The sequence below is a fragment of the Lygodium microphyllum genome, chromosome 1 (assembly GCF_053477565.2).
Source record: "Lygodium microphyllum isolate KBCC chromosome 1, Lygodium_microphyllum_v1.1.10, whole genome shotgun sequence".
NCBI classification, from domain to species: domain Eukaryota; kingdom Viridiplantae; phylum Streptophyta; class Polypodiopsida; order Schizaeales; family Lygodiaceae; genus Lygodium; species Lygodium microphyllum.
This window is the reverse complement of record NC_141135.1, coordinates 142891490-142905569: the sequence shown is the minus strand read 5'-3', so window position 1 is coordinate 142905569 and position 14080 is coordinate 142891490. Positions and strand designations below refer to the sequence as shown.

Genomic DNA, 14080 nt, shown 5'->3' with positions numbered 1-14080 from the left:
TGGGTTAGGGTAACTCAGAGACAATGAACACAGTGAAGATATGAATGAATGAATGAATGAATATTGAATATACAATGCTCATGCAGCAAACAAACCTTGTAGGGAATGAAAACTCTACTCGAAACTCTCATGTCTTAAGGACTGAGGTAGAGCTAATGAGCGGGAGATTGTGTTGTACTCTTGATGGATCCCGAGACGTAGCAAGTTAGACTCAAAGATGTCGGACATCAGCAAATGCAGTAAATGATGTGTTGGATCAGTGTTGGATGCACAGAGGATAGAGAATAACAGACAACGCAACAGTGGCTGACGATGTGGCAGCCTGCTATGTAAACAGAGATGGATATGGTGATGTGGCAGCTTGTATGGCAGCTTGCTGAGGCAAACACAAATTTTTTGCAGTCGTCGGGGGTAGGGCAACAACTAGTAGGTATAAATGCAACAGTAGAATGCCACAACTTACCCTCATCACTTCCCTCTTCTACATTGCATCATTGACATAGTTGCCTTGCTAGTGTTCTTTTATGGGGGATCAACTTTTAGTATCTCGGCTGTTCATATGTTGCCTTGAAAAGAAAAGAAAAGAAAATATAAGTCCCATTTGATTGGACTGCTCAAAAGAAGGTATTGATTGTCTTTGGAATCATGGTAGGCCCTTGGGCAGCCCATCAAGGCACCCTTGGTTTGATGCCTTGGTTTCTTTAGGGTGGAACCTTTTGGGTACAAAATAGTGTGGAGAAGTGGTTCTCTCTATCTTGGGGAGATTTTTGGGTCTAAGAAGTTGTTGAGCGATTGAATCAAGGCACACACTAATTTGAAATTACTGTGTGTTAATGCCAATATTACTTTCCTTATAGCAGCCTCAAACCAATTAAGCTGTTTACTAGAAAGAAATGGCTTTATTTTAAACAATGACAAATGCCCAAATCCTCTATAAATACAGCATATTGTGAGGATCCACATCAACCCTTGATCATTCACCATGCCTTCAGCCTACAACCACTTATCCTCTGCACTATTGGTCATGCCCCGTTGGAACTATTGCTGCCCTGTTTCCCATTGTCACCATCCTCACCCGGCTGCTGCCCTGCTGAAGGATATTGCCATCAACTGGAGGACTTCATCTGTCAGCCACCCAACTTGTTGTCATCACCCAGGAGCTGTTGTCATCACTGAGGAGCTGCTGCCAATCTGCTGGTCATCATCTCGACCTACTGCTGTTGCTGTGTTTTCAGTTGAATCTGCTGTGTTGCCTGGTTTGATAGGCCACCCTGCTGATGTCATCTGTGAGCTGCTGCATTCCCTGATCATCTGCATGCTCGTCTTCATCCTGGACATTAGACTGCTTGTGGAGGATTGTGTTTCGCTCCCTCTGTTGCTGCCCACATCATTATCATTAGCTTCAGTGGACTGCTGTTGTTGTGTTTTGGGATCCACCATGAGTACCACACATTCTCAAAGGTGTTCTTGGTGTCTCTGATGCCACATCAGCTCACTTCATCCTCCGGTCCTTGAGACATGGATGTTTGAGGCTCTTGTTGTATCGTATTCATTCATTCTTCATCAAAACATTTTACAGATTGTGTTTCATTCTTGTTGTACTTTTTGCATTTCGGTTTTCTCTTTGTGGGAAATAGCATCTTTTTACAAGTAGCAACAACAATAATCAATTTGCCTCTTCGATTGGAGATTGGGCACAAATTGATCCTTGGGCTCTTGCATGCGGCTGAAATTGAATGGGAATGGGATCATCCCTAAGACCAGCTGTAAATTCTCAATTCGCAGTTGCTACTTTGAGTGTGGGGTCTTCAATTATTTGGCATGGACTTGGTGGTGGCTGAGAAACCCTTATTGCTGTTGTGAATTAGGGTTTCAGTTGCTCTTCACCAATGGCTGGAATCTGCTGAGAATTGCTGAGGGAATGCCAGAGAATGAGAGAAAAAATCAACTAGAGAGAGTCTCTTTCAAATGGTATGGCAATTGTGATAGCTTGAACAACTTCAAAAGGAGGGTAAAAATTTAGTGTGACTGTGAGCCCTCCTCTTCTATTGTCACCTCTTATTGAGGTGAAGGAAACTTGCTGCCCTTATCCTGTTGCACTGCACAATCAACCGTTGCCTAATCAGCCAGGCTGTGCCAGCCTAGAGATGCTGTAGCATGCTGTTTTTGGCTCTTCTCTCCCAGCTTGTACAGCCCCCAATCTGCTCATGGCTGGCTTGAAACCTCTCACAGCAGTTCTCCACCTCTTCAACCTCCAGAATGGCTGTTTCTGCACTTAGCCAGCCCCAAACAGCCTTCTCTTAGCTTGCATGGGCAAGTTTGCGAAGTGGCAGCCTTTGAAAATCAATTTTCAGCATTTAATTTTTGAAAATTAATTAATTATCCATTTGATCCTGCCCAATAATTGGCTGATGTCCATCAACATCTAATGTGATATCACCACAGGACATTTTAAATGACAATTAATGCCGTAGGCCCAAATTGATACCAACCACCCACAAGTACCTATCTAGCATAACTCAATACAAGTTTTGCCAGTGTCAACCATTGATCACTTAGGGTACTTAGGTTGTCACCATGACTCAACTGACTTGCACTTCACATGTGCACCTCGCATGTGCATAACTTAATAATGCCAAATTTAAGCATAAAATATACATGTCCCCGTGACATGAAGCAGTAGGTAGAGTTTAAGTAGCATAAGGTATGATTGGCAACAACAAAATGAGTGTTGCCAGTCAGAGAATTGAGGCTGATTAAAACCCAATAGCTCAATGCCAAATTTGAAATTTGAGATAACATACTCAACAATGACAAAAATTGAATAGTTAAATGCAGACTAACCAGCCAGCACATTAATATATGATGACACATAGCGAAGGTGGAACAGATGTGCATTAATCACTTGAATATGTTCATTGGTCACTCTTAGCAATCCCATAGTCATCCAGTCATATTCCAGCCAGACAAAGGATGGTTTATTTATAAGCCATGCAGTTAGCTCCTCTTGTTTGGAGCGATAGGAGCATACATATTCTCACATTGCTTCTAAGAAGAAGAACTGACTTGGTGTGGAAAGGGCAAATGATTTGGTATTTGCCAGCTCAAGTAAATGGATCCTATGCAATGGTATGACTGTGAAAGCTGATCTTTGATGCTCAGAGTGATGTATCACTTGTTGGTAGTCATGACCATTACGCTGGTACTTCAGGAGCTGCTGAGGCACTTTCTAACCATGATGATTTTGAGCGATTAAGATTTGTTATCATGTTGTGACAGTTGGGCGGCTGGACCATGCTGCCATCAATGCTTGTAGTTGCCTTTTGGGCTTTTATGCTTGTAACCTCTGTAGCCTTCGTGGCATGCTACTTGCAACTTAGTTTACTGTTTGTGTTTGACTAGCTGGTAATTCTGCACATATTAGTCGAGTACTGACTCTTTAAGTCTGGAGTCTTTGGCCTATAGTTGTTAGTGCCTTTCTAACTCATTCTACTTTAGGCTTTTGTATTGGACCTCGTTGAATGTTAATTGTCTTTTTATGGCCACTTCAAAGTCAAAATGTTCTATCCTTGCATATTACATCTTCATTCTAATAACATATACGGATTGTGAGGAAAATAATTAAAAAGTTGCATTTTTACATGTCTTTTTAACAATGCCTCCATTCTCCTGTCTGTGTTCCCTAGGTTTGGCTTCCGCATCACTGCTCCGGTCCTTGTTCCCCATTCCTGTTTCTTGTCTCATGTTTTTATGCTTTTCATGGATTTACTTTATGTTCCTTATTTCAAGTTCCTTGCCACTTGCTAAATAGTGTATTTCAAAAACAAAATTGTGATTGTATTATGGCTACTTTGAATTGCCCCAGTGTTGATCACTTGAAACTGCACTTCTGACAAGTGTGCTCACAGTTATAGCCTATTTATACTATCAATTTCAATTTACGGTTAAAATACAGTGTTTGTGTTTTAAGACAGAGAGTCATTGTTTGATATGGTTTGATAGAACTTTTCTTATTTAAGATGCAGTATACTGCAATTGTTGGAACATTGCACTTATGAAAGTGCTGATGCATATGCAGCCAGTGTTCTTGACAAAAGCTCAAAGGCAGCAGCTAGCTCTTCAACGTCGTGAAGAAGAAGTTGCTGAACAAAAGAAAAGGTACCTTCTGTCACAAAAGAAGAAAAATATATCCTGTCAAATGTGTGGTTATCTTTGCTTGTCCTCCCCGTCCTCTTTTTGTCCTCTTCACATACACATATATGTTGCATACATTCATGCACACAGCCATGCATAATATGTACATACCAGCATTTAAGCATGCACACAACCATGCATAATATGTCCACACCAGCATGCCAGCATAGTGTGCATATATACCATGCATGTGTTTACATGCACACATATGTGCATGCATGCACATGGGACAGACATGCATGCACACACGACCATACTTCTATTTTGGGGGGGGGGGGGGGAAACCACTATTCATTAGTTCATTAGCACATTGCTGTACAAGAAGGAAATAGTTCTTGAAGCAAGTACCATTTTAAAAAAATATCAGTAACAATGGCAAAGCACCTTTATCCAGAAATATGCATTTCATGAAGACAGCAGCTAGTATATAATGATTACTGCAGGAATGAGTAAATAAACTATGGAGAGCAATTGCTGGGGCTCCAGGGGAAGCATTTCTTTCTTCATATTTGGATTGCCATGTCTGATCCACTTGCTCATCACCATCATCACTACATCAATATATTTGAGACTTAGTTTAGATAAATTGTAGGCATTTCTGGCTTTGGAACTACCAACAGATCTTATAAAATTGCACCTCAGAGGCTGCATTTGCTCTATGAAACCATTGAACATGGGACAAAGGCTTTCCCTGGTTGCGAATCAGCTTCCCACTAGCTAGTGCTCCTAACTTGAAATATTTCCAACTTAATTGATCAAGGTTGGTGTCAGGGGTCAAGAAAAAAGCTGACAGATTCGAATCACATAAACGAGGCACTTCTTTAGACACAACTTATTGTGCCCGAAACCATGATACTAAGTATTCATATGCTAAGGCTAGAGGAGTCTCTAGACACATCCTCTTTTGGTTACACGACTGAGCTAGGGAGAAAGATATAGACGAGTTCTAGGCTACATTACAAGACCAGCAGCTCCTCATTGGTATAGATAAAGGCTTAAAGCATTTGGCAGCTGTTTGCTACGGATTTTTGGAGGAGGTTAGATAACTTCCACTTGTAGAAGATTTCCATATTCTGTGGATGGTGGGAATTGGAGTTTGGCAATGTGATAGCAACTTGGGGTGCAGTTGCATGTGTCACTGATAGAGGACCAGCTTAGGCAATGAGGATGGAAAATGGGAGCTCGTTTCCAACACGTAAGCAAAGGGTGCATAGAAGTGATGAATGATACAAAAGGGCCTTGAATCTTTCTCTCTCAAGGACTGGAGTAGATGTGAGATGAGAGTGGTATCAGAGACATCAAGAACAGCTTTGAGAGTGTGCCGTACGTGTGATGGATCCCAAAACACAGCAGCAGCAGTCCACCTTGAGTGATGATGATGTAGGCAGCAATAGAGGCCGCGAAACATTGTCCTCTGGGCAGTAGAATGTCAGTGTAGACTCTAGGCAGTAAAAATGCAAGCAGAGCAGGCCGAAAACATAGGGCTGGCTGATGATGATGATGATGCTGCAGGGCAGTGTGGCAGTGAAATACAGCTTACTCCTTTTTGCTATGAAGATGATGTAGGCGATAGCCACAACAGAAAAATGCCACTATCCTCAAGTAGGGCAGCAGGCTTTGGTTGAGGGCATCAGCTCCCAAGTAGTAGTAGGATAACAGCCTCCTAATGATGTGTCAGCTCTTGGACTCGGCGTAGCAGCAAGGAAGAATGTTGGTGGCTAAAGTCAAGGAGTGGGAAGATCATAATGGTGAGGGATGCCCACAACATATCCTCTCATAGGAGGTTTTTGTGCATTTGTCTTGTTATCTAATTAAAATATTTCATAAATAATTCTTTTTGGGGCTGTTTTTGTGAAATTCAATTTGGCAAAATGGATGGTAATTGTCCATTAATTGAGACCTTTTAATTTTACTAACACCTCCTCTCAGGCCCAAAGGGTATCCAAAGGGAGGGAGAGGATAACCCTACCCTTATATACCTGAAAGGTCCCCTCCTAAAGAGATTAAGGCATCGGACCATTTTGTCATGATGAACTGCCCAAGGGCCTACCAAGATGATAGAGGCCATGGATATCTTCTTTTATGTAGCCCTAGTGGATGAGTCTTTTGATTAACTGATAGGGTCTCCCATAAAGAATATTCATGTGGCAAGAGACCAATGATGAATATCAAATGAGGAATAGAAGAGGGTAAGCTGCCAATGTTGGGAATGTGATTGCTACGCATGGAAATCCCATTTGGCTACTCGTTGAGGAGCTAAAAAGGGAGAAATGCTTACACATATTTCAAGGATTTTCATTTGGAGAGAAGCCTACTCTCGTAGGGTTTTATCCATTTGAAATGTCTATTTTATAGAAACACAATTAAATGTGGGGGGTAATGCAAGGTGTAATGCAAAATGAGAAGTATGAATGTAGTAGGGGTCACTTGAGCAATGCCTTGGTAGGGACATTGTTTATATATTCAAGCATCCTTGCACAATGATGATCATTCTAATACAAACTATTTCCTTGGACATCGAGAATGGGTGTTTGCAGCATCTGTCACAATGTTGGGTCATGAGTCACTCGGTGTGATTGCCCTAAGAAACTTTAGGATTAGAGTAGTAGAGTCCTAATAAAGGACTCAAGGCCCATGTGTGCATATTCATTGTGTGATAATGCATGATGGCCATATAATGGCATATGAGTGTCATGTTCTACATGGTGCATAGAGGAATTTGCAGGTTTATGAAGAAGAAATGCTTGCTATAATACATGTACTTTTGACATGGAAGGTTTGATTTTGCAATGTAGACAGATCATCAGACATTGTGCTACTTTTTGACACAGACCAAGTGGTCTAAGAAGCACATTAGATGGGCAAATTTCTTATCTATGTTTCACTTTCAAATTGTGTACATAGATGGAAAAAAGAATGTAGTGGCTAGTGCACTTTCTTGTAAGCCTTAAGTTTCAAGTGTCAGTACGGTATATCACGCTGAGTTGGATGCTATGAAAGATCAATATGGTGCTGTTTGGGATTTTTGCAAAATGTATATGATCGGATTTACAATGGGAGAGATATGAGCACTTTGTGCTTAGAGATGGTTTTTTGATGATGCATGGACGATTGTGTCACAAAGCAATCGAGGTCTAAGGTGATGACTAAGAGTCATGCTCCTTGTGTAGGGCATAGAGGCATAGATGCCACAATTAGGATAGTGGAGCACTTCTTTTATTGGCCTACTTCGAGACATGATGTAGAGCAGTTTGTTAGGACATGTATCGTGTGTTAGAAGGTGAAGTATGATGGGCAAAGGATACTTGGTTTATTGTAGCCCTTGCCTATTCGTGATAGGCCCTGACAAAGCATTGCTATGGACTTTATCTTTGAGCTTCCTAAGACACCTACGAGGAATGATGGAATATGGACTATTATTTGCAGGTTTAGTAAGTAGGTCCATTTCATTCCAGTGAGGATGAAGATAAAGGTTGATCATATGATACACTTATTTTTGGAGCATGTGTTTATATGTCATGGCATGCTAGAGTCCATCATCAATGATCAAGACCCTTGAATAACCGGTTTGTTTTGGAAGGGGCTGTTTGAAAACATGGGTACCACAGTGAAATTTTCTTTGTCCTTCCATCCATAGATTGATGGTCAGTCCAAAGAGGCGAATTCCATGGTGCTAGATCTCTTGAGATGTTACCTATCTCAGCATAAGACACAGTGAGAGTAGTAGTTTCCCTTGGTAGAGTTTACACACGACAATACAATGTATAGTTCCACTAGCAAGGCTCTATTTGAGGTTGTGGAGAGTAGCAAGAAAATGCCACCTATCTTATAGACAAATGATAAGATCTTTGAGGTTGATCGATATATAGAGAACATGGATGCGGCTTGTGAAAAAGGTTAAGTATGCGCTTTAGAGGTCTCAAGAGAAGCAAAATAGGGCAATTGATTGTCATAGACGTGCTTGTAGTTTGCAGAGGACGATTATATATTACTGCATTTTGAAAGGCAAGGTTGAAAAAGATGGAAGGTAGAAAGAGATTGTATCGAAAGTTGAGGATTAGATATTATAGGCTCTTCCAAGTGTTAGAGAGGATCGATGATGTTGCTTATAGGCTGAAATTGCCTCCATAGTGGTAAATATATAACATCTTTCATACGAGCTTGTTGAGGCATTTTCATGGTGATGTGCCAGAGGATGTATCTATTGAAATTCAGCCAGTGGCCAAGGACCTAGATGAGATATTGGTACCAGAGTAGACTTTGACACATAAAGAGAGAAAAATTAGAGATAAAGTTTCGAGAAGATAATTGATGAAGTTTTAGAATTACTCACCAATGGGTGCTAAATGGATGGAAGAGAGTGACTTGGTAGACTACTCTTAGTTGTTGCAATTTTATCTCGAGGCTTTTCAATTAAAGCCCACTTTGGCTTTCTTTCCCTCCATTTACTCCAGTGCCAAGTACGTATTCTTTTACTTATGTTTCAATAGCTTTTGTTTCTACTTTCATACACGATATTGGTAATGGTCAAGTAGAAGGAAATCTTCAAAATGTTCATTCAATTCTAAGTTTTGAAGAGGAAATATTTTTGTATGCAAATGGAAGAAGAGGTGCATATAAGGGAGGGGGAAAAAAAGGTAATCCCCATTCTTTCGATTTTTCTTCAATTTTAGTTTCTCAAAGTTAGTCTGAAGTTGATGCATCCTCATTTCTATCATCATTATCATTTCAATCTAAATAGACCCATTCATCCCCATTCACATTTATCTCCTCTACACCTCAATTTTCAATCCCACCCATTCCATCTTTCTCTTTTGTTGCACCCACATCTACATTTATACAATATTCTTATACCACCCTTCACTGTTTCACCTGTCCCAACCACATACCACACCAGGGGGATCTTCAAACATATGCACATGCTTTCCCTTTAGGTCCTCTGCTTTTGCTCAACCAAGTGGTGGAGATGCATCACTGGTGGGGGTTTATCCCTCAACCCAACTATCCATGGGAACCTATATGCAAGGGTATTTCACCCATACATCTCAAGCCCCACCCTACTCTCCCATCTCCCAGATGACCACATAGTTTGCCAACATGTCAATGCCAAGTACTTTTACCTTGCATTTGAGCATTGGATATATCTAGTGGATTGCTACATGGCTCGTGATCGTACGTGATGTATCAACCTTAACCATGAGTTTCAAAAGTTCAAAATCATTGAGAGGGATGATTTGACTATCAAGTTGGCTGAGTATCGACAATTGCTGGCTAAATTCACCACAATTGGCTTACCCAAGTCAGTTGATGATCAAATCACTTTGTTCATGAACAAATTGTCACAAAAATATTTCAATTTCATCCAACAAGTTATCTCATAGCCTGAGTTCCGAGTTATCCACCTTCTATGGGTTTGAATGTCAACTCTTGCGTTTGCAAGGTGGTTTGATCAATTTCATGAGAAACCCCAATTTTCCTATTCAAAGAGCACCTTTACCTTCTAGAAGGTGAAGCGAGGTGATGGAAAGAACACCACCAAGGCTGAATCAGGTAGTGAGGTGCAAAGTAACTCCCCTTCATGATTGAAAGTGGGTTGGGAAGAAGTTCCCAAGAAGAATAGGTTTTGTCAACATTGTCAAAAGGCTAGGCATTCTGATGAGGAGTATTGTTTGAAGACCAAGGGTAGTCTCCCCAAGACTAGACTCTCTCCCCCATCTAGGAACTCGGCCACATAAGAGGCGAGGATACTTCAACCCTACCTCCACAGCTAAGAGGGGGTCGTCCTCCCATCGAACAAGGTTGATCTACTACTCACATGGTGGTAGGATTGTCTGCCCTCGTTATACTTGAGGGGCTATTTGATTGGTCTGCCAATGCCACTATGATGGACTTCGGTTGTCATGCACTTGTCTCCCTCGAGGATAGACTTGATGAATCCGCTTCATTTTCTAAGTTGCATTTCCTATTGAGTGCACAATTGGAAGTAGTTGAGCCCACTTTCCCCAGAGATCCTCCGATTCAATGGATCATGGCGCCTTTCTCAGGCTTAGATGTTGGTGACACTGATTGCACCACACCTACCACCTTCATAATTGTGGATTCTTGTAGGGCATGCTCTAACCTATCTTCTCTCTTCTGTTGCACATTCCTACTCTCACTTTCCTACCTCTTTAGTAGGCCTACCTTTTGGTAGTGGAAATAGCTTTACGTCCAACATACCGCACTCAGAAGCACTTTTCATTGAAGTTGAGGTATGTGTGTTTTATGGTTTTATGTGATATTTTTTACTCCTAATTTGTCTTTTCAGGTTGGCACTAATCCCTACAGGATCTACCTATTGGTTGGAACAGAGACTTGGATCATTTGATGCTCCTTATCTTGGTTGCCCTTCTTTGATGGGGCTTCACACTTTGGATCAGCATGGGGTTTTCGCCTCTTGGAGGTGGAGCTCTTGCCTTCCTCGATGCGACCTTTCATTTCATAGGTTTTGAGCTGGACATGCATCTCACTCTTCTTCTTTGGGTTATTTTCTTTTTCCTCACCGACATCGACATCTTGGGGAGACAAGGGGTTCTTACTTCTCCTTTCACCATCTAGTGGTGAGAGGGTTGGTATTCTTCTCTTGGTGTTTATAGGATCTTGGTTCTTCATACCATTTCATCATCATCCATTGCATCTTGATGATCATGAGAGTAAAAGGGTGCTTGGGCAAGTGAACAATTCCCTTGCGAGGGGATTTTTTATGTGGCACCACTGCATTGTTCTAATTACAGCTGGCAACTACCCATCAGCATGTAGGTGGTAATTTTCAACCTTCTCAATCTACCTAAGAGTCATTTGCTGATTGTGTTTGCTGTAGTCAATCATCCATAGCTTGTGTTTGCACTTTAGGTGCTGCCGCCAGCCTTCTAAGAGCACTTTTACTACTGTGTTTGTTGTTTAGAGCGATCTGTGCATCATCCGGTTGTCTTCAGTTTTTTGCCCATTGTTCATGCTGCTCTAGTTGTTTTCAGCTTGGTCAGACCCTATAGATCTGCGTTTGCTTCTATTGGTCACATCCGGAGGCTATCTACTGCGTTTTGGAATCCCTACAGAGTATGACACTCTCTCCAGTTCATACCCTTTGCCTCAGTCCTTCAAAGACACGAGAGTTCAAGGTTTTGTATTCACTCTGCATTTACTGCATTGAGCATTGTACCTATTCATTCATTATGCTTTCATCTTTTGCATTCATTGTCTTTGAGTTACCCTAACCCTATTGAGTTTGTCGATCAGTGTGCTTTGTTGTATGTTTGTGTTTGTACTTTACACCTTTTTGCAGCTGCTTCTTTTTGTGTTCTTCAAGCCATCCTTCATTTCTGCTAGCATCCCCATCCTGTGCTATTACCTCTTTGATGCCTTTATTTGATAGGAGTGCTCTATGGCGCTATCGATAGCTCCTTGCTATTGTGTTCTGGTTGGATCAGGGACTTGGCTCATCCATTCCCTGCTGGATACATGTTGTGTGACTTGTTGAGGTCTCTCCAGTCCCATTAGCTTGACTTAGCTGGCTCTAGCAATGGGTCCTGGGTTTGGACCAGACGATGACTTAGGAATCTTTATTACTGTGTTTGTCCGTCATTCCTTACCGTGTGTCAATCCTGCTTATCATAGGCACATCAGGTGGTGGAGGTTAGTGTGCATTTGCACCAGTCCACTGCAGCCTATTCGCCCTAGTTCAGTTTCAGCCAGATTTAGCTCCAGATTTAGGTGAATTTACTGCAGTTCCATGTGGCAGTCCCAGGCAGTAGTTTTCAGACCTGGGGTTTAGTTCCATGTGGCAGTCTGAGGCAGCAGGTTTGAGACCTGGGGGGCAGCATTAAAGCTGGTTGGATAGCGTTTATGGCTTATTTACTACTAGGCCTCAAGACCCACATTTCTCCCTATTTTTGGGCAGCTGTCACAACTCTATAGAAACAGAATTTGTATCCTTTTTCATTAATTTGTCTATATAATGATTTATTAAATTTATTTCCTTTGCACTAATTAGATATAAAGAAAAGTGCATTGGAGCTAGCCATTGATGAGTGGTCACATGTTATGGTGGACCCACGCGGTGGGTCAGAGAAATGATAGTTCACACTTCCACCTATATGGCCCGATTGGGCACCTGTGACCAGAACTCATGCATATCAGGGTTAGACTCGCACACAGAAAGGATTGATGCCTTGAAGTGTGAGCTAAATTTGCCAGAATAGACAGTTACAATCAACAAGATGGCATGATCATGAAATGCTTGTACAATGTGCATGTATGGGCTGAAAGTTTGAAATGCATATTTCTTTACATAGGAAAGTCACACGAAGATTCTGATACTGTTTTTGCGATGTACACGGAAAAAGCTTTCATATGACGCCCATATTGGGGGGGTCCCTAAATTTTAGGAGCCTCGAATTAGCCTAAAAATGCTAGTCTTAAAAAATAGGGATGTCATTCTAAAAATATTAAATTTTGTACTCTGACTATGCTTACTAAATTTGGTTGTTTCTATTCTTGACAGTATTCAGCTCAAAAAGGAAGGCCATAGAGAAGAGACAAGTGTCAAGACACTTGTCACACAAGTTTCCAAGTGTCCCACCACTTGTCACATTTCATGACATGTGGCTGGACACTTGTCTTGTGCTACTCCACTTTCCCCTTTTGTACTAGCTCTTCCCTCTCCTATAACTAAGAGCTCGTTTTTCTTCATTCAGCATTATTTTTCTTTGCTGTAAACTCATGTACAGCACCCACAGATAGCCAGAAATTGGCTCCATCCATCCCCATCATCATCCCCCACTTTTTCATTATCAAATTCCTCCATATTCCCTCTTCTATCACTGCTGTTTTACAGGACAACAAGCCTGTAAATTCATTACAGTACCTTCTTCTCGAGTTCTTTCTTCCATTTTAGCAACAAGAAGCAAGCCCTATCCATGTACTGCTGATCAACGATGGAGAAAGGCTGATTTCCCCTCTTTCTTCTATCAGATTGTAAAGAAATCAGTTCTTATCATTGCATAATAGATAATGCACGTGTGTTTGTACATCTTTGCATGATCTTGTGAGAGTGAGAATTACTTCTCCTCACTCTCAGGTTGATTGTAATTGAGCTCTTCCCTAAGGGACTTGGGTTGAGCAGAAATACATTCCTTCGGGGGAGGGGGGAGGGGGGTTGCCCATCTTCAACCCTCAATCTTGTCTCCATTACTTTTACATTTTCATGGCTGTAATTTTGTGAGTAATTTTCATTTTTCAGCTTTAAGTGTTCATTCTCTTTTATATTAAATCTCGAAAACAAGCGAATATCATAATTCTTAAGCATACTACGTTGTTCGGGGCGTTTACAGTGGTATTAGAGCTTTGGCTCGGTCCTCACCCCAACACTGGTAGTGCTTACAATTATAAGTTTGTTTGTTTTTAGCCCTTGCATTGAGTGCTTAAGCATATTTTTCTTAGAGTCTCAATGGATCAGTCGAGTGCTATCCTTCAAGCCATTCAAAGTCTTATAGAGGAGAATCAGCAAATTCGTGAGTAACTTCCCAAACTAGAAAAAGTTGAGAATCCCAAAGAATTCAAGGAAAAAAGCCCATCTGTTTCAAGGAGACAAAGTCATACCAATGAAAGGAGCCGATCAAGAAGTCCAACTACTTCTAACAGGCAGTCCCATTCTACTTCAAGACAAAGAAAGAGATCGCGTCGAAGCTCATCCTCTTCTTCAAAGTCATCTGGCGCCTACTCTGATGGACCCTCTTTTAGTGACGAAGAATCACACCCTTCTCGTGGAAGACCTCATCATCGTCAAAGGCGTCGACATTCTTCACCCTTGTCTCCATCTTCATTTCCATCAAGCACTTCATCATCTTCA

General features: G+C 41.4%; 1 protein-coding gene across 2 annotated transcripts in view; it reads left to right on the top strand.

Annotated features, from left to right (window-relative positions):
* The window catches only part of LOC148041760 (P-loop containing nucleoside triphosphate hydrolases superfamily protein), a 113627-nt gene that overhangs the window by 18990 nt on the left and 80557 nt on the right, over positions 1-14080 (top strand). Inside the window, exon 3 of one of the 2 annotated variants that reach the window (XM_087682225.1) lies at positions 4026-4158. In XM_087682225.1, the coding sequence (XP_087538351.1) occupies positions 4055-4158 (104 nt within the window). In that variant the 5' untranslated portion in view covers positions 4026-4054. The remainder of the gene's footprint in view (positions 1-4025; positions 4159-14080) is intronic. The other variant, XM_087682220.1, reaches the window with a different exon arrangement.